At 48.3% G+C, this 24,551-nt stretch overlaps 1 protein-coding gene across 1 annotated transcript; it reads right to left on the bottom strand.

Moving 5' to 3' along the window:
* Positions 1-1,159: 1,159 nt before the first annotated feature.
* dync1h1 (dynein, cytoplasmic 1, heavy chain 1) lies at positions 1,160-24,347 on the bottom strand. The gene is made up of 77 exons (XM_061302165.1): positions 23,968-24,347; positions 23,234-23,321; positions 22,916-23,089; positions 22,590-22,845; positions 22,336-22,522; positions 21,973-22,244; positions 21,658-21,885; positions 20,933-21,586; positions 20,405-20,827; positions 20,157-20,336; positions 19,946-20,095; positions 19,718-19,864; positions 19,514-19,654; positions 19,257-19,433; positions 19,054-19,164; positions 18,854-18,973; positions 18,534-18,773; positions 18,301-18,456; positions 18,108-18,221; positions 17,906-18,016; positions 17,610-17,819; positions 17,389-17,535; positions 17,157-17,323; positions 16,907-17,080; positions 16,169-16,523; positions 15,890-16,084; positions 15,522-15,804; positions 15,349-15,449; positions 15,096-15,255; positions 14,774-15,014; positions 14,522-14,705; positions 14,227-14,439; positions 13,901-14,139; positions 13,623-13,779; positions 13,327-13,551; positions 13,036-13,266; positions 12,816-12,956; positions 12,499-12,732; positions 12,208-12,414; positions 12,003-12,124; positions 11,629-11,794; positions 11,383-11,546; positions 11,156-11,285; positions 10,957-11,090; positions 10,768-10,882; positions 10,529-10,690; positions 10,225-10,439; positions 9,951-10,155; positions 9,701-9,874; positions 9,499-9,618; positions 9,299-9,419; positions 8,976-9,171; positions 8,214-8,331; positions 7,928-8,143; positions 7,617-7,829; positions 7,412-7,539; positions 7,160-7,313; positions 6,914-7,060; positions 6,695-6,845; positions 6,353-6,606; positions 6,148-6,282; positions 5,989-6,083; positions 5,730-5,904; positions 5,570-5,645; positions 5,330-5,490; positions 5,144-5,255; positions 4,847-5,031; positions 4,625-4,738; positions 4,382-4,552; positions 4,076-4,293; positions 3,874-3,977; positions 2,687-2,895; positions 2,394-2,547; positions 2,180-2,322; positions 1,931-2,099; positions 1,665-1,789; positions 1,160-1,579 (listed from the first exon to the last, which is right to left on the bottom strand). Exons 1-77 carry the CDS (start codon positions 24,215-24,217, stop codon positions 1,451-1,453), a joined length of 13,923 nt encoding a protein of 4,640 aa, XP_061158149.1. The 5' UTR covers positions 24,218-24,347; the 3' UTR covers positions 1,160-1,450.
* Between the last annotated feature and the right edge of the window lie 204 nt (positions 24,348-24,551).

Here is a 24,551-nt window from a genome sequence, read left to right as displayed (position 1 = left end):
ACCAGCACTATGGTACCATTAGCAACAACAGAAAGAGTGAAATGTGTGATTTAGAAGTTCAATAAGCATCGTGTTGCTTTTACACGTCTTGGCCACAAGAGGGCGGTATAATGCAATTTCACTTTCTCTTTTAATTTCAAAGTTAAACTTAAACAAGTGGCAATAAATAGCTTAAAGAGAACTCTTTTTGGAAGAATTGTTCACAAATTGCTTAGCTGTTGCTTGTTGTGGAGTGCCACCAACATTTTGTAAAATTTGTTAAAGCGAAAAAAATTGCAGTACCTAAAAACAACAAATCAATATACCACTGTAAAATTCCATAATGAATGTGTGACAGGAATGTGTAAGCAGCGCGCCAGAGAGTGGCATCATAAGACGGCCACTGCCTCGAGTACACGAGCCTGTGGGGCGCCAGGGATGTTACTCTTTGGTAAGTTGACCCAAGCCCCCAAAGCTGAGCCTATGAGAGGTGAATCTACCTGACCCTAACAACATATATGGCTGATTGTAGTTTTTGGACCCGTATGACGGAAGCTCAGAGGATTCTGACGGGATCAACATGGAACCCAGTGCCCCGAACAGGCGAACCAAGCTGCAAGGAAAAGGAGGACGAGGTCGCTTCTCATGTCGGAGCAGGCATTTTCTTCTTCACCCTCCGTCCACAGGTTTTAGACAACCAGTAAAACCTGCAACAGAAACACCAAGCGGGTGTCATCTTTTGGACGTGCACATGAAGTGTTTGGACAACTCCGAGGTTTGGCTGTGTGAGATGACCGGCAGCCAAGCGGTAGCAACGGGCATGGACGTGCGCCACCATGACGCCCAGATGGCCGAGAGCTCCTTGGAGAGCACGGCTGACTCGTGTAATCTCGATGTGATGGTCAAGAGGAAGCTGGAGGTGGCTGAAGTTGATGAGCTGGAGCTGATAAAGAGGCAGCGCATTGTCAACATGGAGGAGGAAGAAGAAGATTGAGGGCAGTCTGCATCAGAAGAATGTTGTCAAGTGATTTTGAAATGCACTTTGTTTACTGCACTCTTGACTTGATGCACTTTTTTTGTTACCACTTCATCAAAAATAAATCTTATTTTGTTGGACTTCAACGTGAACGCGTCGATGTGTGATGTCACAGTGCAATGTCGCACATTAGACACAAATTGGTACTTTTAGTTCAGCAAGCTTTATTCAATGTAAAATACAACAACATTCCTGTTCTTTCATATAAAACACGTTCTTTCTGCCAATGTCCTCTTTCCAAACATGAAATACCAACTTACCACTTCCTCAAAACCTTCAAGACACTTGCACAAAAAAGTATATATATATATCTTCTAATACTACTACTGGTCCACAAATGTTCACGAATTAACTTGTGCAAACTAAAATGTGTGGTTAAGGGCGCATACGAAGGATTATATGGGTCGGATTTACGACAAAGATTTCTGACTACGACTACTCTGTGCACAGAACTGCCACGCCGCGTTCGTAAAAGTTATGCGGATCTTCCTTGGTGGCGATGTCAAAGTCGACCGTGAAGATGAGGTCCGACCTGGTGAAGTTGAGGTACACGGGCAGTGTGACCTAAGAAAAAGAACATGATGGTGAGCGTGTGTATGGAAAAGGGGTGTGACAACAACTTGTACCTGTAGATGGCGCTCTTCCTTACCGTGTGTCTCTTTTCACCATCACCTTGTTTGAGCCAGCGGAGCTGAGTGAGAGGCAGCTCGGTTGAGATGGACGTGGACAAGGACAGCTTGTTGTTGCCGCATGTCGCCCCCTGCAGTTTGAGTCCTAAAGTGCACAATTGTGTGTCGGAACATTCAGATTTTTTTCTTTCCTAAAATTCCAAACTAAATATTTAAAATAAACCCCAACAAAATACCCCCCCCACAATAAACTTGGTCAGTGTTTGTCAAAAGAGGCATGTCAGACCTTTGATGCCGAAGCTGCACGCATCCAGAGTGGCACCCTGGGCGTTGGTGACGTTAACCTCCAGACAAAGCTCCTCCAGAGACCAGCTGTTGGCTTGGGCCACGTACTGGCGGGTGGCGGTGATGTACGCCTCGGGTACAAACAGGCTCCCCAGGCACACGTGGATATTCTGGAAAAGGAGGAGGAAATACATTTAGATGGGCAGTGACTCCTTCTTCTCCACACATTCCAAACACAATCATGTTTTACCTTCAGTTCCTTTGCACCCCCGCTGGCAGCACCCTGTGAGATCTGCTGCAGCTGCTTGATGCGCTCGCTGAAGTCCGCCACCCACTGGATGACGGTCATGGAGACGGGCACGGTGTAGCGACACCAGCTGCGAGGGAGGATGCCTGAAACGTGGAAAAGAATGAGCATCAAGATTACCAGCTTTTTTTTCTTTTTTTAAAAATGTTCCTTATACCTTTCACGAGATCGCTAATCAGAGTGCGCAGGTCGTTGGTCTGCTTCTTCTTGCCCTGGCACACTTGCACCACGTCCGACAGATCCTGACGGACCTCCTGTAGCATCTTGCCGCCCATCTTTACCTCACGTTCAAAGAAGCGGAACAGCGGGTCCTAGTGGAATTTAAAAAAAGACAAGTTACAGGAAGAGTTTTACGTCCAGTTGGTTCCATAGTTTTACCTTTGTCGCTTCACGAGTGACAAACACCGAAATGAAGAGCAGATTTCACCTCTGGTGCGTTTGGCTTGTTACCTTGATGTTCTCCACCGTGCGTTTGAGGGGATTGACGGTTTGAGGCATGAGCTGCAGCCAGTTGCCGGCGGTGGTGTGCAGCGTCCTCATCCAGGCCGGCTGGGCGTCGGCGGTGGACGCCGTGCGCTCCTTCTTCTCGGTCTCATAGGCGAGGTCATCCTCATCCTCCAACATCTGCATTTTCAGCATCTTACCCATCATGTCAGTGCCTGAGCAGCCCGGTGAGGAAAGAGCGAGGGGGGAGGGGGGAGAGTGAGCGAGGAAGGTAGGGAGACAAAGTCGCGGTGGGAGGAGAAATTAATAAGTGCAACACAAAAGCTCTTCTCCATAATGGCTTCGGAGTTAATCACAAAAAAAAGGACAACATGACAAGGCTTCAGGCAATACACATCAGACACGTGTAACATTGAAATATAAGTCCTATGATTTATGAAAATATGCTCAAATCGTGGCCATCTTAAATGTGCCTCGTGCCAATAGTTATGTCAAGATGACATACATATTGGAATAATAAATTAAAAAGATTACAGAATGGAAATCTTTCACGTCATTTGGATACATAAAAAAAAAAATACATGCAGTTTTTCAATTGATATTAAAAAAATCCAAAAAAAATTGGTATCTTGCTTTGGGCAGTACCAAACAACAACAGCCTTATTAGTGAGGGTAGGGGAGTATTGATTGGCATATCCAGTCAACTCGCCTTATTATAAGGTACACCAACTCATGAATTTGCTTATTCCCATGGCATGTCTCATTCAACAGCATTTAAGAGGTGTACCCAATAAAGTGGCAAGCGAGTTCATAACGAGGGTAGGTGAGAGTGCCTGAGGTGGGGGTGGGTGGGGGTTTTGACTCAGCAAAGCGACATGTTGGCTTGTGAAATAACAGCTGCTGGAGGGTGAGGATACGCACTCCTTTTACCTTGTAAATGTGATTAGAAGGGGGACACAAACTGCACAACAACAATATACAAGAGATAAATGATGACCGATGGAAGATGAGGAGAGAAATGGGCTAAGTGTAACATCTCTCCTGCTTGGAATGATAAAACGCTGTCAGTGAACATTACAACACTGGAATAGAAAAAAAAAAGACTGTTAATAAACTTGTTGAGAGGTGAGTTGTGAGTATTCCGGTTCAATTTGTAACCAATAAAGGATTAATGAGGACTGCTGGCGGCATACCCTGAGTGGTGAGCAAGACTTTTTCTGCATTGCTAGGCAACCCCAGCCAAGATGGAGTCTGCGTGTCGGGAAGCATCTCAACCCAATGCATGAACTCCTCGCGCCTGGAGGAAAAGTAAAGAAGAAAAAAAAAAAAAAAAATCATACGTGGGCTGACATTAACCTCCTGAGTCAGTTCAGAAATGCGGGCACAGCTACTGACCGAATGCCGTCGGGCATCTTGATGTCTTTGTTGCCGTCCACATTGAGCGCCAGCTTGAATTCGCTGTCGAAGCTTCTCTTGGTGAAGATGCGATCCAGGAAGGTGTTGAGCAGGCGCTGATCAAACTCGTTGTCAATGCGGCCGCCGTAGATGGACTGAGCCATGAGGGTCTTTAGGGCGGCCCAGGGGATCTTGTCTGGGGCGATGTTCTGACGACCCTGCGGTTGTTGCAATGTCATTTTAGAGCAGGGGTAGGAAACAAAATGGCTTCCGGCCTCTTTTGAACGTATATGAATTAGCACAAACCTTAGCGGTGTCGTCGAGCCAGGTGTCGACCGTATCGCAGGCCGAGCGCAGGTCGGACTCTCCAAATTCGTACTTCTTGGACCAGCCCAGCGGGGCGTAGCGGAGACGCTCTTGGATGACGGCGTGGAACCAAGCCAGGAGGAAGTAGAGACGGGCACGCTCGTTGGGAGCCTGTACAAACGCAGAGGAGAAAAATAGATTCAACTAAATCAAGCAGGAAATGGGGAGTTGTGCGCTTGTTACCTTGCACATGCGAGCAACGGGAATGCTGCTGAAGGTGCGCAACATGTTGGCCTTCACACCGGGAGGTGGCTCGAACACAAAGATGCGACCAGCACGAAGCAGATTCACTGGGACCTGGGAGGGGGGGGGGGGGAGATAATGTTAAGATGAACCACTTAGAAATAGCCAAGACATTAAAAAAAAATAATCCAATGTTTCCCATGGTGTGAGGGAGTGTGATACCTTGGGGTTGATCTCCATGGTCAAGAAGAGCCTGAAGCTGGCATGAGGCTGCATGGAGTGGAGTTTCTTCTCCAGCTGCATCAGCCAACCGGGGGCCAGGTGGACATTCTCCAACATCACCCACCTGCCTGACTTGACGGCGGTGTTGATGTCTCTGTCGGCCTTGTTGAAGCCCTCGGCCGACCCTGTGGATGATCGAAGATATTAATCAGCAACAATTTAAATTGCTTTGATGTGAATAGATGGAAGGAAATGGCTTGTTGGGATTTCTGTTTCAGAAAAGTGTGTTGCTCTCACCGATGGAGATGGAAGTGATCTGCTTGTTCTGCTCGGCAGCCAAATCCCGGACCAGACCGCTGGCGTCATAGCCCGGGACAGAACACATGAGCACTGGCGTGCTGGGCTTCACCTGCACGCACGAGGAGGCGAGAATGTCAACCCCACCGAGAAGAAGCGACTATTCTGTTTGGAAAACATCCGTACCTCACTATCCACGATGTTAGCCAGATCGATGGGCTGCTCGATGATGCTCATGAAAGCCTCTCCCAGCACCTTTGCCACAAAGGTGTGCGACATGGCCAGCAGACGGTCCGGACGGAAGGCCTGGATCAACAGCAGCTGGTGAACTGCTTGGCCGATGGTAGCTGAGGAGAAGAAGCAGTGTTCAGAGCAGCTCATGAGGAATGATGGCTTAAGGGGGGGGGGGGGGGGGGGATTATTTACTTGACTGCTGCTCCTCAAACCACAAGTAAGGAACAGCAAGGTCCGGAGTGTTACTCTCCAGCCACATGAAGATTTGCTGAGGTGACAAAACATAAAAGGCTGTCGCTTAAATACCTCAAGAGTAGATTTAAAAAAAAAAAATGCATTTCAGACTGCTCACCTCATCCGACTGAATTTTAGTCACCAAGTCCTTAAACGCAGGCAGGCGACTGAGGCGGATCATTGCCTCACACTGCTCTGTGGTCAGACCTTTGACCTTGGGCAGGGTCGTGCCAGTAAGCACAATCTCCTTACCACGGAGGAAGTGTTGGAACTCTGCGTCGTATGAGGGCTCGCTAAAAAAAGAAATAAAAAAAGCTCCATTAGGGGCTACATTGATATTTGAAGCTCTCTTATCAAGCTCAATTTTTACTACTGACCTGGTCATTCCCTTAAGGCTGATCTTAGCCAGCAGCATGGCAAACGTGATGTGGTCTTGGTGCAGCATTCCTCTGGCAACCCTGTTGAATGCCACCTAAAAACAAACAGTCCATGTGAACATTTTTTTTCCCTTTCTTGTCTATTTCTCCACGTCATACCTGGAAGAGGTCCTTGGTGATGACAGCGAGTCTTTGCGAGTGGTCACTGATATTCTTGAGGTTGGTGTTCTCGTACAGTACAGTATGGTAGGTGTCCAGGAAAAAGTGAAGAGAATACTGGTAGAGGAAGTGGATCTGGAGAAAACCATTAAAAAAAAATGTGAGTGGATGGTTGCCTTCAACGGCTCGGAGTCTACGTTCAGACCTGGTTGAGTGACTCCATGGTGAAGTAAATGCTGCTGCAAGCAGACGACAGCGACAGGTACTGCTGCGACACGGCCTCCACCTCTGCCATGATAATATCCGTCTCCTCCACCTTCCTGGTCACCTCGGCGGCCTCCTTCTTCAGGTTCTCCAGCGTGGTGATGATGGTGTCGTCGTCAAGGATTCGCCCCTTGACCTCATTGAGGGCCTGCAGGAGGGATTTTTCCAGCTGTCGCAAACGCAGCTGGAATTCACCTGAGGTGTTAAGAGAGATTCCGATGAGTTGTGTTTCAGCCTCCCAGCTGGTTTCGAAATGTCCTGATGTCATGGTTGTGTCAGGCACCCTGCAGTTTGAGGAGGTCTGAGCGTTTCTCGTCCACGTCGGGCCTCTCCGCTTTCAGCACCTCGTTGAGACACTGGCTCTGAAGGCTGCTGCGAGTCACCGTGAAGTTGACGAATGTCACACGGGAGCACAAGTCTGGCGGGAACTCCACCTGCGTTCGGATGAGAGAGTTAGAGAATGTGTGAGAGCTAAGTGATATGTTTAGCTTTGCCTCCTTACCGTCGGGTCTCGTGTGGAGAGGAAGATGACAAAGGAAGGTGACAGATCGATATCCTGGTCTCCCAAAGTGATGAGGACACGGCCCCCGGTTCGACGGACCTCTCTGTTCAGCACTGGGTTCAGGATGGGGTCGTAACTCTCCACGTCCTTGAAGGGAAAGAAAACTAATATAAATACAATCCTACCAGTGACCACAATTGTTTTTAATACGATGAAGTTGCTCAATAAAACATTCAAGTTCTCTACCTGAACAAGTAGAGGGTTTCCGAATCGGAGGGCGCTCTCCAGGTTCTTCCTGAAGGCGTCATCCAAGAAGCTGGTGCGGGTGATCTTGCGATCTTTGTACTCGTTCATAATGAACTCGGTGGCTTGGCCAGACGGGTCGATGATCAGCGGGTACCTTGAGGAAGCCATGATGAGTTTAAAATCTTTGTTGCTATAAAGCAGCGGTGGGCAAATGTTTGAACTTTTGAAGAAAAAAACCAAAACTATACCAACCTGTTGAACCTCTTGAGCATGATGGCATTCTCTGTACAGAGATCGTCCGCCGGAAGAGAGTTGGCCTGCCAGCGGAGCCGCTCGTCTGCGTTGGAGAGGTACTCCGTTCTGGCAATGTCGGTACGGAACTGAGAAAGAAATCGAGATTGTTCATCATCAAGCGACAACGTACACTAGCATCCATATTTGGGGATTTTCCTCATACCTGTATGTTGGCTTGCTGCAGGTGATGAGACCAAGTTGTGAAGAGATTCTGTCTCATCTGTTGCTCAAAATAGCCAGCGTACGTGATGAAGGCGGCAGAGAGCAAGCAATCTCCGGCGATGGTAGACATCTGGTTCTTGAAGGTCTCACTGGTCTTCTCCCAGCGCTCCCTCTCTGCAGACAGACTCTTCAGGAGGGCTGTGCTGCGGTTCACCTGTCGGGATTAAAAAAAATAATAAATCATGAAACAAAATAGACAGACAAGGAAGGGGTGGGGGGGGGGGGTGGGGGTTGATTTAGAAAAGTGGCAACCTTGGCCTCGACCGCCGCCAGGTCAGCCTTGATGGCCTGAGCTTCCGAGATGAGGACGGCGTACTCCTCCTTGTAGCGAGCGATGCTAGACTCCAGGTCCCTGATCATCTGCTCCACCGATTCCGCCTTGGTCTTGTTGTCCGTGGCGTCGTCCTCGAGCTTCTGGAGCTCATTACGGAGAGGCTCCACACGTTTCAGCATGTCGGCATAGTTGAGCTAAAGAGAAGACAGCATTCATCAGTAAAGTGTTTTGAAATTTTTTTTTGCTATTTTTATGTTTAGTTACCTGAGCAATTGCCCATTTCACCATAGGCCCACAAGCTAGCGAGGCCCTGTTGACTTGGTCGTAATTGTAGCTCGGGTTGGACATGTAGTTCTTCTTCATCTTTTCACGGATGGAGTCACTAGATGAAAAGCGGTTGGTTTTAGGTTCGAGTGCTCCAAACTGGAGGCCAGTGGAAAAAAGTAAACCGACTTTACTAGTAATTGAAATTTGGACGTGTTGCAATCATGAATCACAGGAAAATTTTAACATGAATTAATGGACTATTTTTAAGGAGAGGAGGAGCGGGAGCACGGCGAGCATCAGCAAAATATCAAATTAAGTCATTTTAATTTCCCATCCATGGTAGAATGTCTTTTTTTTGGGGGGGGGGGGGGACAAAATGGTGTCACTTCATTGGTGTGCCGATTGACTGATTTGCTCATCCATCAGATAGCAAGCGAACAGAGGCGGGGGACACCGGTCGGTACCTCATTTCCTCAGAGGAAAAGTTGACTATGCTGCCGATGAAATTGTCTCTGATAATAATTTGTCTGATTTTTTTCCAGTCACTGGTCTCCTCGCCAAGCAAAAGGCAGATCGACTCCAGGGTCAGTTTGACTGCCGCCGGGGGATTGGTCATAGCCCTCACTTCGACTAGATGTTGCCGTTTAATTGAGCTCACCGCTAGTTCGATGACGATGCAAAAGCACCGTGGGGTCAAGGAAAATAGAGAGAAAAAAAAAAAAAACTCTTTAGTAAACAATTTCACAAAACAGCCGTCACCTGATCTCATCGGCAGAGAAGTTAACAATAGTGGGGATGAAGTTCTCCTTCATGATGATGGAGCGGATCTGCTTCCAGTCGGTGGTGCTCTCGCCCAGGAGCAAGCAGATGGACTCCAGTGCTAGCTTGACTGCCGCAGGCGGGTTAGCCATGGAACGCACCTCCACCAGGTGCTGCTTCTTAATGGACTTAACGGCTAGCAACATCACATGAACATGTTTTTTTATCACTAGTCTACGTACAGTGCTTATGGATGATACGGCAGTGAAAAAAAATTTCAAGAAACTCCAAATTCAATCAATTCCAATGTACGCTGCACATACCATTCTGAGCCTCAATGACAGCTGGCTCCACCTGGTCCAAGTCTTGTTTGACACTCAGTTGCTTGTCCTTGATCACCTCCTGCTGCTTGTACACGGCTTCCTGGATCTCCTGGCTCATCACCTAGTATCAGAGGAGACGCAGGGTTTCAATACCGAAATTAAAATTGATACCATGAAGAAGAAGAGAAGGTTAATCTTACCTTTTTCTTTTCGGCCTCCTGCTGGTCTTTAATCATTTTCTTCAGCTTGTCATTCGCGGCGTCATTCTTTGCCTCCAGCTCCTGGCTCTTGATTCGAAGGTCGCGACGAAGCTCCTCCACCTTCAAAAGAGGAGAAGGGACGTCAATCGTTTCGCCAGAAGAGGGCGCAAGTACCAAAGGTCAAAGGTGACAGACTTTGTACCTGATCGACCGTTTCCTTGATTTTGCGGAGACCGACGTTGAGGTGCATCTGCTGCTCCTCCAGCTCGCTGCGCTTCTCGTTGAACAAGTTGGCGTACTGGTTGATGAAGTCCAAGTAGTGGCGAGGAGTGATAGCCATGGTGTGACCGCCTCGCTTCGCCAGACGGTTGTTGGCCTGTGACAAGTGTTGACTTCAACTACGTACTGTATAACATAACATATGTGAATTCCTAAATTCATGACCGGTTTACCTGATGAAGCGTTTGGTGTACGAACACGCAACCATTGACGATAGCCTCCCGGTGAGACGGCGGCTGGGGAAGTTTGTCGTACACGATGGGCATGTAGTCTGGCACTTTGTAGTTGGGCTTCTCCAGGTCCATTTTGCTGGTGAACTCCTTGCCCACTTGGTAAAGAGCCTCAGTGGACCAGTCTCCGAACCAATTCAGGACACACCTTGAGGAAAATTGTTGTTTACCAACAAAGTCCCTCCCAAGTGTATTTCATCATTTCCAATCCACTCACCTGTTGAAGAGGGCTGGAGATGTGGCAGCTCTGTCCTTCAGGCCCTCCGATGAGGGGTTCATGGTGAAAACAACATGGAGGTTTCTGATAACCTGGCTGGTAAACCACTTGTACAGCTCCTCGTGCGTGTCCAGCATCAGGCCCTCCTTCTGAGCGCCTTCCTTACACTGCGTCATCAGGGTGGCGTACTCGTCTCCCTCGAACAAGCCAGGAACCTGTGGATTTCATCACATTCGGGATTCTTAAAGGCAACTCTTGGCAAAAAAAAAAATCATCAGTGGTGCAATTTGATTAGCAAAATCACCTCTCCGTTGGCCAGCAGGGTGTTCATTCTCTCAAGGAAGCCCGAATCCAGCACGTTGGACTCATCCATGATAAAAGCGATCTTTTCATTCTTGCAACCGGAACGACGCAGGACGGTACGGAGATCCTCGTCAAAGTCCTCGCCGGTATATTTCCTGTGTACCTGAAGACGCACAGAAATTGTTTCTATGAACACAACGACACAAGTATGGGAAAACTTGAAAATTCTGTGGCGCAAACCTTAATTTGGTAAACGCTAAGTCCGTTCATCCAGGCGACAAAGCGAGACAGAGTGGTTTTCCCTGCTCCGCTCACACCAATCAACAGGAGATGTCCCTGTGGCTGGCGGAAGATTCTAGAGGAGGACATTTACATTTGAGATTTAACCTACGGATAATAAATTGTGATGAATGGGAAGTGTTTGCTCACCGATCAATTCTCAGAACATGGTCCAACACCTCGTTGAACAGTACAAGCGGGACGTCCAGCTCCTCCTCGTAAAAGACCTTCAGACGGGCTTTCACGTAGTCCCTCAGCTCCTCTTGCTCCACTGGGATGTAGTCCTACATTTAAACAAAAGACAGAATTATATTTCGATATTTTATTCTTGTTTAAGTGCAGTGTTTACCTTGGAGAGCCAGTTGCTGTAGAGAATGGGTCTGTTGAGCGCCTTCTCTTTGTCGATGTTGGGGAAGTGTTTGAGCGCAACCATGTCGATGTTTTCATCGGTCCACCTTCTCTCTTCATCGCCGACCAGCCTGGAAAGAAATGAGTCGAACGACAAGCACAATTATAACATGAGAAAAGTCAGATGGGGAAATATGAATGGTACATTTGAAGATGACATCAACTAACCTATCCTGGAAGAGGCGGAGAGCCTCATGAGCCCATATGCGGATAAGTCCTTCCACCGGGAGGGTCTCGAGTGGTCGCAGGGCCTCAAAGATACCTCTCACCCAGCGAGTCATCTCTCTGGGAGAGTAGATATAGTGAGGTTGTGTGTCCTGGGTGAAACGCTCCTGAAAGCAGATACATTTAACAAAGTGAATATTTACAGTAGCTTTGACTTAATGCAAAGTGTCCATTATTTTCAAAGCTTACCTGAGACATGGTGTAGAACTCAACCATGGCGGCAGTGAGAGGTTCGGCGTAAGTTCGGAGAGAGGGGATGAGGCGGAGCATGGCGCGGTTGAAAGTGCCATAAATCTGAGTGAGAGAGGCTGGGCCAGGGTAATCGACGTACACCACAGGAACGTGACGCAAGAACCTGGAAATATGCCGTGCATGGAAAATAGTTAGCGGCAAATTCAAGTGACCCACTATTGTAAAGTTAAACAATTATATATATGAAAAAATAATAATAAGTTAAAAATTATATATTTAAAATAAAAAAAATTCAAAAAATAATTTTAGAAAAATTAAATTAAAAAGAAGATATTTTTAAAACAATCAAATATCGCAATCAGAATTCCTACCTATGTGTGAGGGGCTTTCTGCCTGGATCAGTGGGAGGATTACAAGCACCCACAAACTGAATGCGCTCTAGTTTGACCCAAGTCTGGTCCGAGGTGCGGTAGAACCCTCCATGTTCCACCATCTGTAGAAGTAAACAACAGCATGGCCGTTAACATAGCGATGGCGCTGCTGTTTGTTAAAAAAAACAAAAAAAACATTTTGTACCTGTCGGAGGAAGGAGATGACTCTCTGTGTGCCGTACTTGTCCATGTCGGGGAGATTGATCTCATCACAGAACAACACCAACCACTTGCCGAGTTGGACGGGCGCAAGGACCACACCGTTGGGAGTACGACGGTACTCACAGTAGTGGTCAAAGGTTTTGAGCAGCAGTTCTGGGGTGGTGGCACTGGAGAAGTTCAGACCGACAACCTGGCAAAGTGAATAAAAGAACGTTTCTTACTGTTCATTTTATGGAATGTCTTTTTGTCTGACACACATTTCACTTCGTCTCACCTCCATATCGGGCAAGGCTCTGAGGGCACTGAACAGAGTCATGGTTTTTCCAGAGCCAGGAGGTCCACACAGCACGAGTGGTTTGTGCTCAGCTAGCCAAGTGTACAGCAAAGCCTCATGGCGAACCGTGTCCAAGGTGGGAACCACCACATCTGGCGAGGCCACCTTGTGGGTTTCGACTTCAATCTGGGGCACCTTGACCTGCCAAGACTGCCACTCGCCTGTGATAGAAACCTGAGCAGAAAAGGAATATTCAGATTAAAAAAAAAAAATGGGGAAATGGGCTGTGACTTGTCCACCATTTTTGGAGTCTTTACCTCGTAGTCAATGATGGGAATGTTGGGAGCAGTGGGGAGGGGCACGGTGGTAATGCGCCGGATATATTCCCCAAGCTCAGCTCTCATCTTGAGGCGTCCATCGCCGGAGAACGACCACAGAATGGCGTAGATCAGATACCTCTGTAAATAAACAAGAAGCTTGTAAAAAAATGCATTTAAATTGCTAAAACATTCACAAATGTTCAAATTGATGGCTGACCTGCATATATCGCTCAAGCTGATCGATGGGCATTGGAAAGTCGGGGTGGTTGTTGTTGTAGAGCGCCACGTTGCGGCACGCCTGGTGGAGCATGGAACACAGAGAACCCAAGCAACGCAAGCGGGTGAAGTCCATGATGTGCTCCATCTTAGAGGCGTGTTCCAAAGCCTTGATGACCAGGCCGGTGGAGGTGAAGTAAGGCTGCAGGATTGTGGCGGCATCACGTTGGATCTGGAGATAAAGGAGGTGTCAGTGAAGAGGTCATCACATGGCGGGCGAGTCTCATTTCACCTGTAGCATGGGCGAAGCGGTCTCCTCTTCGTCCTCGGTGCCTTTCCTATTTCGCTGGGCCTCATCTTCTCCCTCGTCCAGAGGGATGCTGCGGAAACGCGCCAGGAAGTTGTTGAAGATCATGTCCGTGCTGAGCACATCCTCGCTGAACCACACCATACCACAGCGCGAGACTGTGGCCAGGGTGGCGTACTTCAAGTCCTGGACTTCAAACATAACGCGCACCTGGAGAGAACCGGAGACGGGTTAACACCACATTTGACACGCATGAGAAGAAAAAGAGTAGCTGCTGTTACATTTGGCGGCAGGCTGAGACGTTCTCCGTTGGGCAGCGTGAGCAGCTTGTTGTCATCCAAGACGGAGTTGAGATTCTCCACCCACTCGGGGTCGACGTCTCCGTCAAAGATGATCCATTGACGCTTCTGCAATTCCCCTCTCACGTTGTCAATGATCCTGTCAATGAAAAAAATCCTCAGGCCTTTTCATCATGGTGTCACACGTACTTCAGGGAGGTCAAAGTTCAAATGACATTGTTTTGCTAATTTACAACCTAACCAAATATTTCATAACTCACTTCCTGAGGATATGAGTGAACAAGCCGTCAGTCCATTCGCGGGTGTTAGGGTCCAGGGTTCCATACAGGTGGTCCTTGCTGATGGCTTTGGGGTCGATGATGTGAGCCACTCCCTCGACACCCTCCAGCCTCTCCAGGGCTTTGAGGAGCACCCTCCACGCCATGGTCTTTCCACTCCCCGAAGGTCCCACCATCATGAGACCGTGGTTGATCTGTGTGATCTGGTAGAGCTGCAGCACCTACGTACAAAAATATTTGAAGGACACATTGTCAGAAGACCACACAGGAACTTCTAAGAACACCAGACGGACGTTCTTTTCGCTTACCTTCTCCACCCACATGCTGCCCACGTCGTCACCGTCGCCGTAGGTGAGGTACATCTCCCTGCAGACTTTCTTCAGCTCCTCCCTCAGGGCGGTCATCTCGCCACGCATGTACTGCACGCCAGGGAAGACGTCAGACAGCAGGCTGAACAGAAGAGGGATGTCCTCGGCCACCAGTTTGGGAACCATGGTCTCGCACACGCTCTGAATTAGAATCTACAGCAAGAAAGGCAGAATGACATCAGTGGGCACCAAAAATGATGATTCCATTTTTTATCTGGGGGAGAAAAAACATCACCTCTTGTTCAGGAAGGTTCTCTGCAATGTCGTTCTCATCAACGACCTCCCCGCGTTCAAGCTTCTCTCTTTTGATCCTCTGGATACGTTCGCGCTTCACGTTGCCAGCGCTTATCAGCACGCTCTTGAGCGCTCTGAGGCCGAAATCGTAGTGGCTCTGGGATGACAGCTGCTCGTCGCACAGCCTGAAATCAAAGAGGAGATTAGCAACAGAGTTCTCGGGAATTCAATTCGAACCCAAATCTGGTCTTACTTGAAGAACGGGACGATCTTCTTGGCGAGGATCTCGGCCGTGCGGAAGCCTTGGGAGTAGAGCATGACCTGGGCGATGAGCTGGCGATCCGGCTTGGTCATGGCCAAGCTGCGGAAGAGCTTCTTCAAGTTGTCGGGCAGGTTGGATCGGCCTGCGTAGCCGGGATTCATGGTGATGAAGATGGCCATGTCTGGGCTCACCTTCACCTGCTTGTTCAGGAGCTCAGTGGTGACAGGCACACCTGAAGGGATAACAAGAAAGATGCTTTACAGAGGTCCGCTTTCAAGCTGTCCTGTGTCACTAATTTTGTATGTTGACATACTTCTGTCCCTGTTGGGGTTGCTGTGTTCCCTCAAGGCCACTTGGATGTACTGGACTTGCTGGGAGACGGCAGACAGCATTCTCTCCTCCAGACGATTGAACTCGTCAAAGCAGCCCCAAGCGCCGACCTGACACAGTCCTACGAAGATACGACCCATGGCCTAAGGAAGAGGACAGAAAAAAGAAAAAAAAAGGTATAGATACTTTGTATAACATCCGCATGACTAAAAATATATTTTTTTAAAATGGCCGACCTGGAAGTCAAAAGTCTCATCGCAGTTGAAGACCAAGACAAAGCGACCAAGCTGGTGACCCAAAGCTTTCACAGACTCTGTCTTTCCTGTGCCAGCGGGACCTAGCAGAACACGGACTTATTAACGGAATCAGAATTTTAAATAAATGCTTAAGCAGCAAAAAGCAAACATACCAAACGGTGAGCCCCCGAGGCGAGCCTCCAGAGCTTGAGTCATGGTCAGGTAGCAGCGGTCAGTCAGCGGTGTCTGGACGAGCTTATCCTGGACGCCCAAGTATTCGAAGCCGTAGTTGAACTTGGCGTTGGCCATCTGGATGGAGAGCTGCTGCAGCACGTCCGTCTGCTTGGGGTCGAAGTAGAAGCGCATTTGACTGAGCCACTCGAAGGACTTGGGGTTGTCGATCCTGTTCTTGATCAGAGTCCTGGTCACGTCACGTTGGTGGACCAGCTCGGTGATCTGATTGAGGGGGACACAAAAAAAAAAGTCAGACAAAAACTCAAAACTGGTACCTAGACTTATGAGATTTTTTTTTCCGCCTAACCAAGTGCTCCAGTTTCCTTCTGCGAAGCGGAGGTTGCTCCATCAGCACGGTGTCAGCGAGCACGTTGAGTGTGGCCTCCACGTTTGACAGCACCCCTTGCATGGGGCTCATGTCCCCACCACCAGAGACTGTAGTCAAGGCAGACTCGATATTCTCCGACCAGGCGATTTGGGTGGACAGCACCACCAGCTGGGCCTGTGGAAAGCCAAAATAAAAAAAAAAGTTACACAGATTCAAAATTGACGCAAATTAATCTTCAAAAACGGCCCGATATTGAACCTGATAACGATCGATCCAGGTGATGTACTGGTTCAGGTCGACGGCGCTGCCCTTGTTGAAGCCCGTGACCTCCGTGACCGACTCCGCCAGCAGCTTGGCCAGCGTCACCCTCATCTCCTTCTCCACTAAGGTGAGCCACTCGTTTATCTTGGGGTGCTCCGTGATGGAGACGGGCGTCTTGTAAACGATTTCCTCGCCCTCTCGGGATGATATCCCCAGCACCTCGGTGTTGTCGTCGTTGAGCAAGATGCTGGAGACGCCGGCGAACATCTTTTTGAAGTGCTTCTGCAGTTTGGCCACGTTCTTGCTGTTGCCGATGATTTCCAGGAGGTCCTCGTCTCCCACGAAATAGAATCTGGAATGAGCGATTCAGAAGAGACATTAGGTGATATGTTCGCTCAACTCCTAGCAGCAACTGACTGAAAAGGGAAAACAAACAAGGAGCTCGTACTGTTGAGTGAGGTTTTCCAATCTATGACCTGTTTCCTTCTCACTGTGCCGATTGGAAGCCACCAAACAACGGGCTGAACTCATTTTTCAAACGTAGCTGTGTGTCTGCATGTGTCAGCGTCAAATAGTGTTGTTTTTAGCATTAGCAGTTTAACTGCTTCTTCTTGAACGTTTGTACAAGCGACAACAGTTTGGAAGTGTGCTTATGACACCTGCAGGATCTAAGTGGAACTGCAACAATATGCATTCAGTCTTTAAAAAAAAAAGTCTCTCAACTACTGAGTTTACCTTGGGAATGAAGATCTTTCCCTCTCCAAGTATTCACCCAGGGCCTTCTGGATTTTACCAAGAAGGTCAGCCAGTCTTTCCAGGGACCTCTGCACCCCTTGTATGTTCAGCACGTCCATCACCAGCGGAGACTTGGTCACTTTCTTCATCAGGGCTAAGAACTCCGTGCTGATACTGAAAAAAAATATTTTGGAGTCAGGTTGCATTGCAGTTGCTGGCAGCTAGAAGGAGATGGTGGTTCTTTGTTAACCTCTGGAATCTTTGAGTTTCTACAGGCAGCAAGTGTTTGATGTCAGCACTTCCCGTGAAGATGCCCTCCAGGTAAACCCATCGACGCTGGACATCGATCCAGACGTCAAACAGAGCCATAATGCGATTCAGTTTGTCTTCCCAACTCAGAGCATCTTCTTCAAACACCTAAAAAAAAAAAGAACATTGTTATGACTACAGTTTTGCAGGCAATGAACACATCCAACATTTACCTTGTAGTACGGCGACAACTTCATGGCAGACACGCTGTTGATGTGTTCTTTGACTTTGTTGAAGAGGTCGTCCCATCCTCTGATCAGTCGACACTTATTCTGGTAATTTACCAAGTCCAGCTCGTATGAGTTCCACACCTCGCGGATCTGCAAAAAAACTTATCAGCAAGCCAAATACTCCAAAGCTAAATGTAATCGACCACTGCCTGATGCGAGCTAACCTGTTTGAGGAACTCCTCCAGCGCCATCTCTCCTTGGGCCACCAGGAGCACGTCTTTCACGACCATCTCGTTCCTCTGGAGATCCACGTCCCAGATCTGACCCAGGGTCAGTTCCGACAGCACCCAGTTGACGTGCAGACGCTTCATCAGCTGCTTCCAGTGGCGGTCCTTCAGAGCTTCCGACTTCAGCTCGATCACCAACATGTTTACCTGTTCAAAGCAACAAAATAAAGGTTACAACTTAATCAACCCAGTGTCCTATTTGTGTTTATTGATTGTTTCAGAGTCGCCTTGACCTTCATATATCCCTTAAGCAGCCTCTGGACATACTCGTAGGAAGCGTACTGTCTTAGTCTTGCTTGGAAGTTCTTCAGCTGGTTCAGAAGGGCATCTAGATTTTGACGAAGCTATGAACACACACAAAAAAAAGATGTAAATACAAAAAAATATTTGAATAGGAACTATAACCGGGATTTCTACTTCAGAGTTATTTGTTACCTTGCGAGGTTGGACAGACACCCAAGGCTGCTCTTTCATCTGGTCAATCTGCTCCCACACCTTGGAAAGCTCGGACCAGACCTCCTTCAGGTCATGCAACTCCTCCAGTGCTACCTACGATTTGGAAATAATCATGTAGCTGGTTGCCACTAACAAATGAAATGATGCTTTTTGGTGGTTATTCGACTCTTACCTGAACCCTTTCCTCACTGCCGCTTAGCAGGCCGGTGTCAGTGAGCTCCAGGGCTTCTTTGGCACGGGCGCACTTCTCTCTTTCGACCTTCAGACGGCCGAAGTTGCCTTCATAGATGGTGAGAGACTGAAGAGCCTCCTCGGGTCGCAAGTTACCCTGATGGAGAATATTATTGAAGGTGTGCGGTTGAATCACAGCCGGCTGTAAACGACAACTATCAAATTTCATCTTACAGCGACTGGTTTCGTCTTCTCCCAGTCGTTGAGCAGATCAGTGGTGCGGTTTTCCACAGCCTTGTCCTCCTGGACGATCTTCAGCTGCAGGTTAGCCACCTGCTGCTGGATGGCCGTGTCCTTGCGCTTCATGATGTCGCTGAAGGCGCCCCATTCACCCTCGATGTTATCAATGTAGAGCCACGACGGAGGGAACTGGAATCGCTGCTTCTCCAGCAAGCGCTGCCCGTTACGAAACAACTGCAAAAGAGCATTTGAATTGAAACCGGGGTGACCTAGTCATGCTGTTTGGATAAAAAAAAATTAAAAGATCTACTCACGTCCACATTTTTCTCAAACTGCTTGATTTTCCGCTTCAGAGTCTGGACGTATGTGATGAAGTTGACAGCGTCTGATGTGCTGGCCGTGTCCACGGAATGCTGCTCCAGGTCTTGACGGGACTAAAATGACAATGTCATGTAATTTTTGTCACGTCTCGGTGATGCAAAAAAAGAAAAAAAAAGATTTCGTCATAGCTTACCTTGGAGATTTGGGCATGGAAGTCCTGCATGTTCTGACCCAGCATCTGGCCAAACTTGCTGAGGACTTCTTTGTGCCATGAGTCATATTTCAAATTCACCTTAGACTGGACCTGTCAATCATTAAAAAAAACAAAAAACATTCAAGCACATTTTAGCAAGAAGACGTATTGGCTACATACTACGTATTCAAGGTCGTCCATACTTTTCCATAGTCAATGACGGCCGGTCCAAACTCTTTTCGTGTCTCTGCATTATCAAAGGTTCCACGTGCTTTGCGGATCTGGACGAGAAGCGCCTGCCACTTGGTGAGGTCTTCACCCAGACGGTTGTAGATGTTCTCAGCCTGCATGTCCCACAAGCACTGGTACTGCAGCCACACCTGGAAGGAGACGAGCACATATGACAACGTGAATAAAAATGGTTGGCCATCACACGTCAAGCAGGGTGGGTAATTCTTACCTTGACGTATTGCTCCACCTCACCGACTATGTCTTCCACTGCATTGTAGGCTTCCTCCAAAGCGACAGGCCCATCTGGCATCCTGGTCAGAGCATTGCGGTAGAATTTCTCTTCCTCCGATAACTCGTAGTGGACTCCAACCTGGCGAAGAATTATTCAATTAATCTGGAATCTTGTCATAAACGGACTTTTAATCTTCCCTACCTGGTATCTTTGGCTCTGGATCCTGGGAAGTGAAAGGATGACCATCTTCCATGAGAACATCTCTTGGTAGAGCTTGTAGCGGCAGTCCTCAATGGGCGGATTCAAGTAGATGACCTGGTTGGTGATCCTGAGCTCATGGACCACATTCTAGGAAGGAAAACAAAAATCTTGAATCACGATGATGTTCACAGCAATTGTAGAATCCAGTTGATGATCTATGATGCTGACCTTGATCTTGGGCTCACCCCCTGGTTTATGGCTCACTTGAGGAGCCTCTGTGTCCATGTCTACGTCGGCTTTATCCTCCACTTGGCCGCGGAGCACCTGAGTCCAAGCCTTGAGTCCGGCCTGTAGACGTACTCCCAGGATGCGCTCAATCTAAACAAATAAATGAGTGTGAATGCGATTGACTGGCGACTAGTCGAAAGGTGTGACCTACCTCGATGTCGAGCTTGTTGACCCAGATGGGTAAGTTGGAGTAGGAGTGCAAGTTGAGGTCGTCCACAGCTTTTTGAACCCGATTGAGAATGTCTGAGAAGGTCCTGTGGTCAAACATGCAAGTGTCCAAAGAGCGGACCTCCAGATCTATTTTCTCCTCAATCAGCAGAAGGTCATCCACCTGGAAATACCACAAAATACTCTCAGCACCCAGTCAGGTTTTTCAGAAATCATTTTTTTCACACTGACCTTCTCCTGAAAGTTGAAGACTGTCTCAGCCAACCTCTGAACATACGGATCCAGCTTGTAGGACTCCCACACCAGAGTGATACCCTCTGTAATGAGCACCTGGACCTCTTTCTTCAGGCCGGCCACCAGAAGGGAGATGGAGGAGCGCTCCTCCACTTTCTCACAAGTGCGCTCGTAAGTGCGCACGCTTTCGATCAGAGAGATGGCGAACGGGTAGAGCTGGTTGGCTTGGTGGGCCTTGTTGACGATGGCCAGCGGCACACGGAAGCTCAGCCACTTGAGGTTGCGCACTTCTTTGGACAGGGTGATGATCTCTGGGAGGAAGTTGACTTTGAGTTTCAGCATGTTTCCGGTGCGACCTCGGGCACGGGTGCTCTCAATGGTGAAGATGCGGCCAGATACTCCAAGATTACGTTGCTGCACCTGGGATGGAAAAAAAAATGTGGACGTGTATCAGCTTCAAGACCACATCTTATGAACCTCAATTATATATTTTTTTGCACAGATTAAATGGCAACCTCTTTGTACCTTGCGTGCCCAGTCGTCGAAAATCTCCTGAGTGTTGAGCTTGGCCCTGAAGCTATCTCCATCCTGCTTCAGCTTGAGCCCCTCCACGTGATTTTCCCAGCCCTTGCCGAGAACATCCTCCACTCTCTTCATGTACGCCGTGAGCTGCCGGTCGATCTGCTTGGCCCAGATGATGGATCCCGACACGGGAGGAAGGTCTCGCACGTGGCTCATCTTGCACGCCTGACTCTGCGGGTACTGAACCTTGAACTTATCATGCAGCGACTCGATGTCGTCCTTCACGCGCTGAATGAGCTGCGTTTGGTACTCGCGGATGGCGCCGCGGATGTGCGGGCGCACAAAGAGGGCGTTAAAGCGGGAGAAGATGCGGAACATCTCGTTGGCGTTCTTGGCCGTGCCCAGCTGGTCGCGCAGGCGGGCTGTGATGCGGGTCTCCACGCGGTCGATGCGCTCGTCGTATCGCTTCATGGCCGCTTCCCAGGCTTCCATGCCCTCCTTGGACACATCCAAGCCGTCCACCTCTTTGACATTCTCGTAGGCCAGGTTGACCTCCTCGATGGCGTTGGCGTCGGCCGCGTCAAAGAGGACTCCGGCTACCTTCATGTCCTGAGGCTCCACTGGCTCTCCAGGGGCGTGCTGAGGCACGGCGGAGACCTGGAGATACACAGAAAGGTGATACAAATGATTAATTGGAGAAGATAACAAGATGATGACAGTATGCATACCTGAGGCCTTAGCACACGAACAATGACAGCCCTCAGCTGCTCGTGCTGCCTTCTGAAGCGCCTCATGTGATCCAAGCGGGACTGGAGCTTCCTGTGGGCGGGGCTGAGGCGCCATACCATCTTCAGGTTCTCCTCTCGCTTCCTCTTCACAATGTCCCTCAGGAGCACCTGGAGTTTCTCATACTCATCCTCCCAGGTCTGGAAGACCTCAAAGCAGGCCACCATCACCTGTAGAAAAAAATTATACAGTGAACCTTTTGTGATTTGCGGCAATATGTATTCTTAAGGTGACCACTTCAAATGCATGACCCGTACCTTTTCAAATTCCTCGTAGGCGACGTGCATGAGCTTCCTGGTGCCCAACACCTTCAAAAGTTGCGAGCTCAAATCCCTGGAGATGGCCTCGACCAGACGCAAGGCTCTCTGAATGGGGTACTTGGTGTTCCTGATCTTCTTCAGATGGGTGAAGATGGCCATCAGAGCCTGACGGATCTTGTCCAGCTCAGAAGCGGAGAGCAGGTCATTAAGGGGGAAGTCTTTCATCAGAGGGTTGTAGTCATTGACAGTTTCAACCGCCTGTTTCAGACCTGGGAAAAAATAAATTTGTCATAAATCAAAAATTATTTGTTTCTTGGGTACAAAAGTGCCAACAAAATTTCAACCATGCCATCAACTCACCAGTGTCCGTATCAAAACTGACAGTAGCGTGGAAACGTTTCCCATGCTTGAGGATGTCCAGCGTGAGCAGAACCTCCGGACTCTCTCTCTTCTCCTGGATCCTGTTTAGGGCCCGCTCCAGATTGAGCCAGAAACTGATCTCCTGGAGGGCCGTGCCTGATGCCGGGTCACGGTCCAGCTTGGTCACCTGGAAGCAGAGGAATTAGAATGAGAGTTCATCTTAGCATGTGTGTGAAGAAAAGGTTCTGTCTTACCTTCTGAATTTCCCTGATCCAACGGTTGACTCCAGACTGCAGCTGGTTCAAGAAAGTGGGATCCTCCACTTTATCTCCAAAGTCGGTGACTTTTGGTTTCTCGCCGCGCTCGTAGCACTGCTTGGCGATGTTTGTGATGATAGGATGGATGAGCAGACTGATCTCAGGGATCTCGATGTTCTGCTGCAAGTGCAGGAGGCCCATCTCCAACTCGGCGATCTTTTTCTCCACGGATGGCGCCATTTTGTCTCCGTCCCTACGCAGAGATGAATCCATGAGCACATACAAGGGAGCATCATCCAATGGAATTAGGTGGAATTATTTACCTGTCCGCCTTTCCGGACTCACGGATGTATGATTTGAAGAAGGGAGCGACGGCGTTACTGATGAAGGAGTGGAGAGTCTCATAAGGAGAATCCTCGCTCAGCGTCAGGACGCGGACTTGGGTCGATATGGGTTTGTCTGCATCGATGACGCCCGTCCTCTTGATGAGAGCCAAGCTGCAGGACAGAGTCTATTAAATAGGGCTGCAAAATTCCCAAAAATTGTTGGGAATTTCCATGGGAACACACTTTCACTCCTATTATAAACAAATTTAATAAAAGACAAAATGAACAGAACTGACTTTTGAAATGTGGGTTTACCTGTTGGACTTGAGCCCATAGCGTATGTCAATGCTGATGCTATAAGTGATGCCCTCCTTCTCTTCCTCTCCTTCATCGCCGACATCCTCTGGAAAAATATTATATTTTTCAATCAGATCATTTGTAATACGATACTATGAATAGCCTTTTTTTCTGAGGCACAGGACCACTTAGTCAGAAGGAAACTGAATATAATGTCTTCATTGATACATGCTGACTCACATGACTTAAAAAAAAAAAAAAGGCAGCATGACTCGCAAAAGTGATTCTGATCTTCCCGTTTATATTCCCAACAAGGTCGCTTGTTTATGTTTTATAGTTACATTTGAAGGGATAATGTGCAGATAAGTTTATAGTTGCAGACTCATGGCACTTATAGTGGTGCAGTGTTGGTTTCCATTCAAAATCAATGTCTTTTTTTAAACACGACTGCAGCGTTTCTTTCCATTTATAATAAGCGCGCTGGATTTAGATGGATATAAAAGTATATCTGCACTATTAGAATTTAATACACAGATTTTTTTTCAACCCTCACATTAATACCAAAGATTTAGTGTCAAATATTTAACATTAATTCAAATTTTAACTCTGATGGGGGAAAATAGCTCGAATTTTGCGTGATCTGTGACTTTTAGAGAATAACAGAGCTGTGCCAGTTCATGTCAGCAAAATCGTCCACTGGCTGTAGTCGGGCTAGCTAGCTTAGCCGCCCAATAATGACGAAGAGATTTTACCCTTAAGCGCGCTTCTCTCCACCAAGATAGTGTGGACTTGAGGGTCGCTCAGAAATTTCCGCATCTGCTCCACGGTGCTTTTCTCCTCCAGGGAGGTTTCCAGGGAGGCTGGGGCCTCGCCGCCATCTTCCAGGAGCAGTGGGACAAGCTTTCGAATGTGTTTCTGGAGCACCGAGGCGTCCGCAACCGTCTGAACAGCCGACACTTCCATGGAGCCGCTGTTGTCGTCGCCACCGCCTCCGTCTGACATCCTGCGAAGCGGTCCGGGACCACCGGTAACACCGAATAACGAACAAAAGAAACTCGACTGGCTGCAGAGGGTTCGTCTAGTCACAGACTGGGTGTTGGGTACCGCTGTCAAATCGCACCACCTCGGACGTCAGATTTATTCGAGCGATGGATTATGGTACTTGTTGTTCACAAGGGAAGCTTCACATGCAAGCTCGCCAATTAAAACTACATTACCCAGAGTTCCGTAGACGCTGATAATTTTCGTTGACGCGTGTGACCGATAGGGGGCAGAAGGGAGAGGTCTCGTTTTTTATCGTTAATAGTATACATTTAATTTTTATCATTTTTTCATA

Source organism: Syngnathus typhle, linkage group LG16 (assembly GCF_033458585.1).
Source record: "Syngnathus typhle isolate RoL2023-S1 ecotype Sweden linkage group LG16, RoL_Styp_1.0, whole genome shotgun sequence".
NCBI lineage: Eukaryota > Metazoa > Chordata > Actinopteri > Syngnathiformes > Syngnathidae > Syngnathus > Syngnathus typhle.
This window is presented reverse-complemented; position numbering and strand designations above follow the sequence as displayed.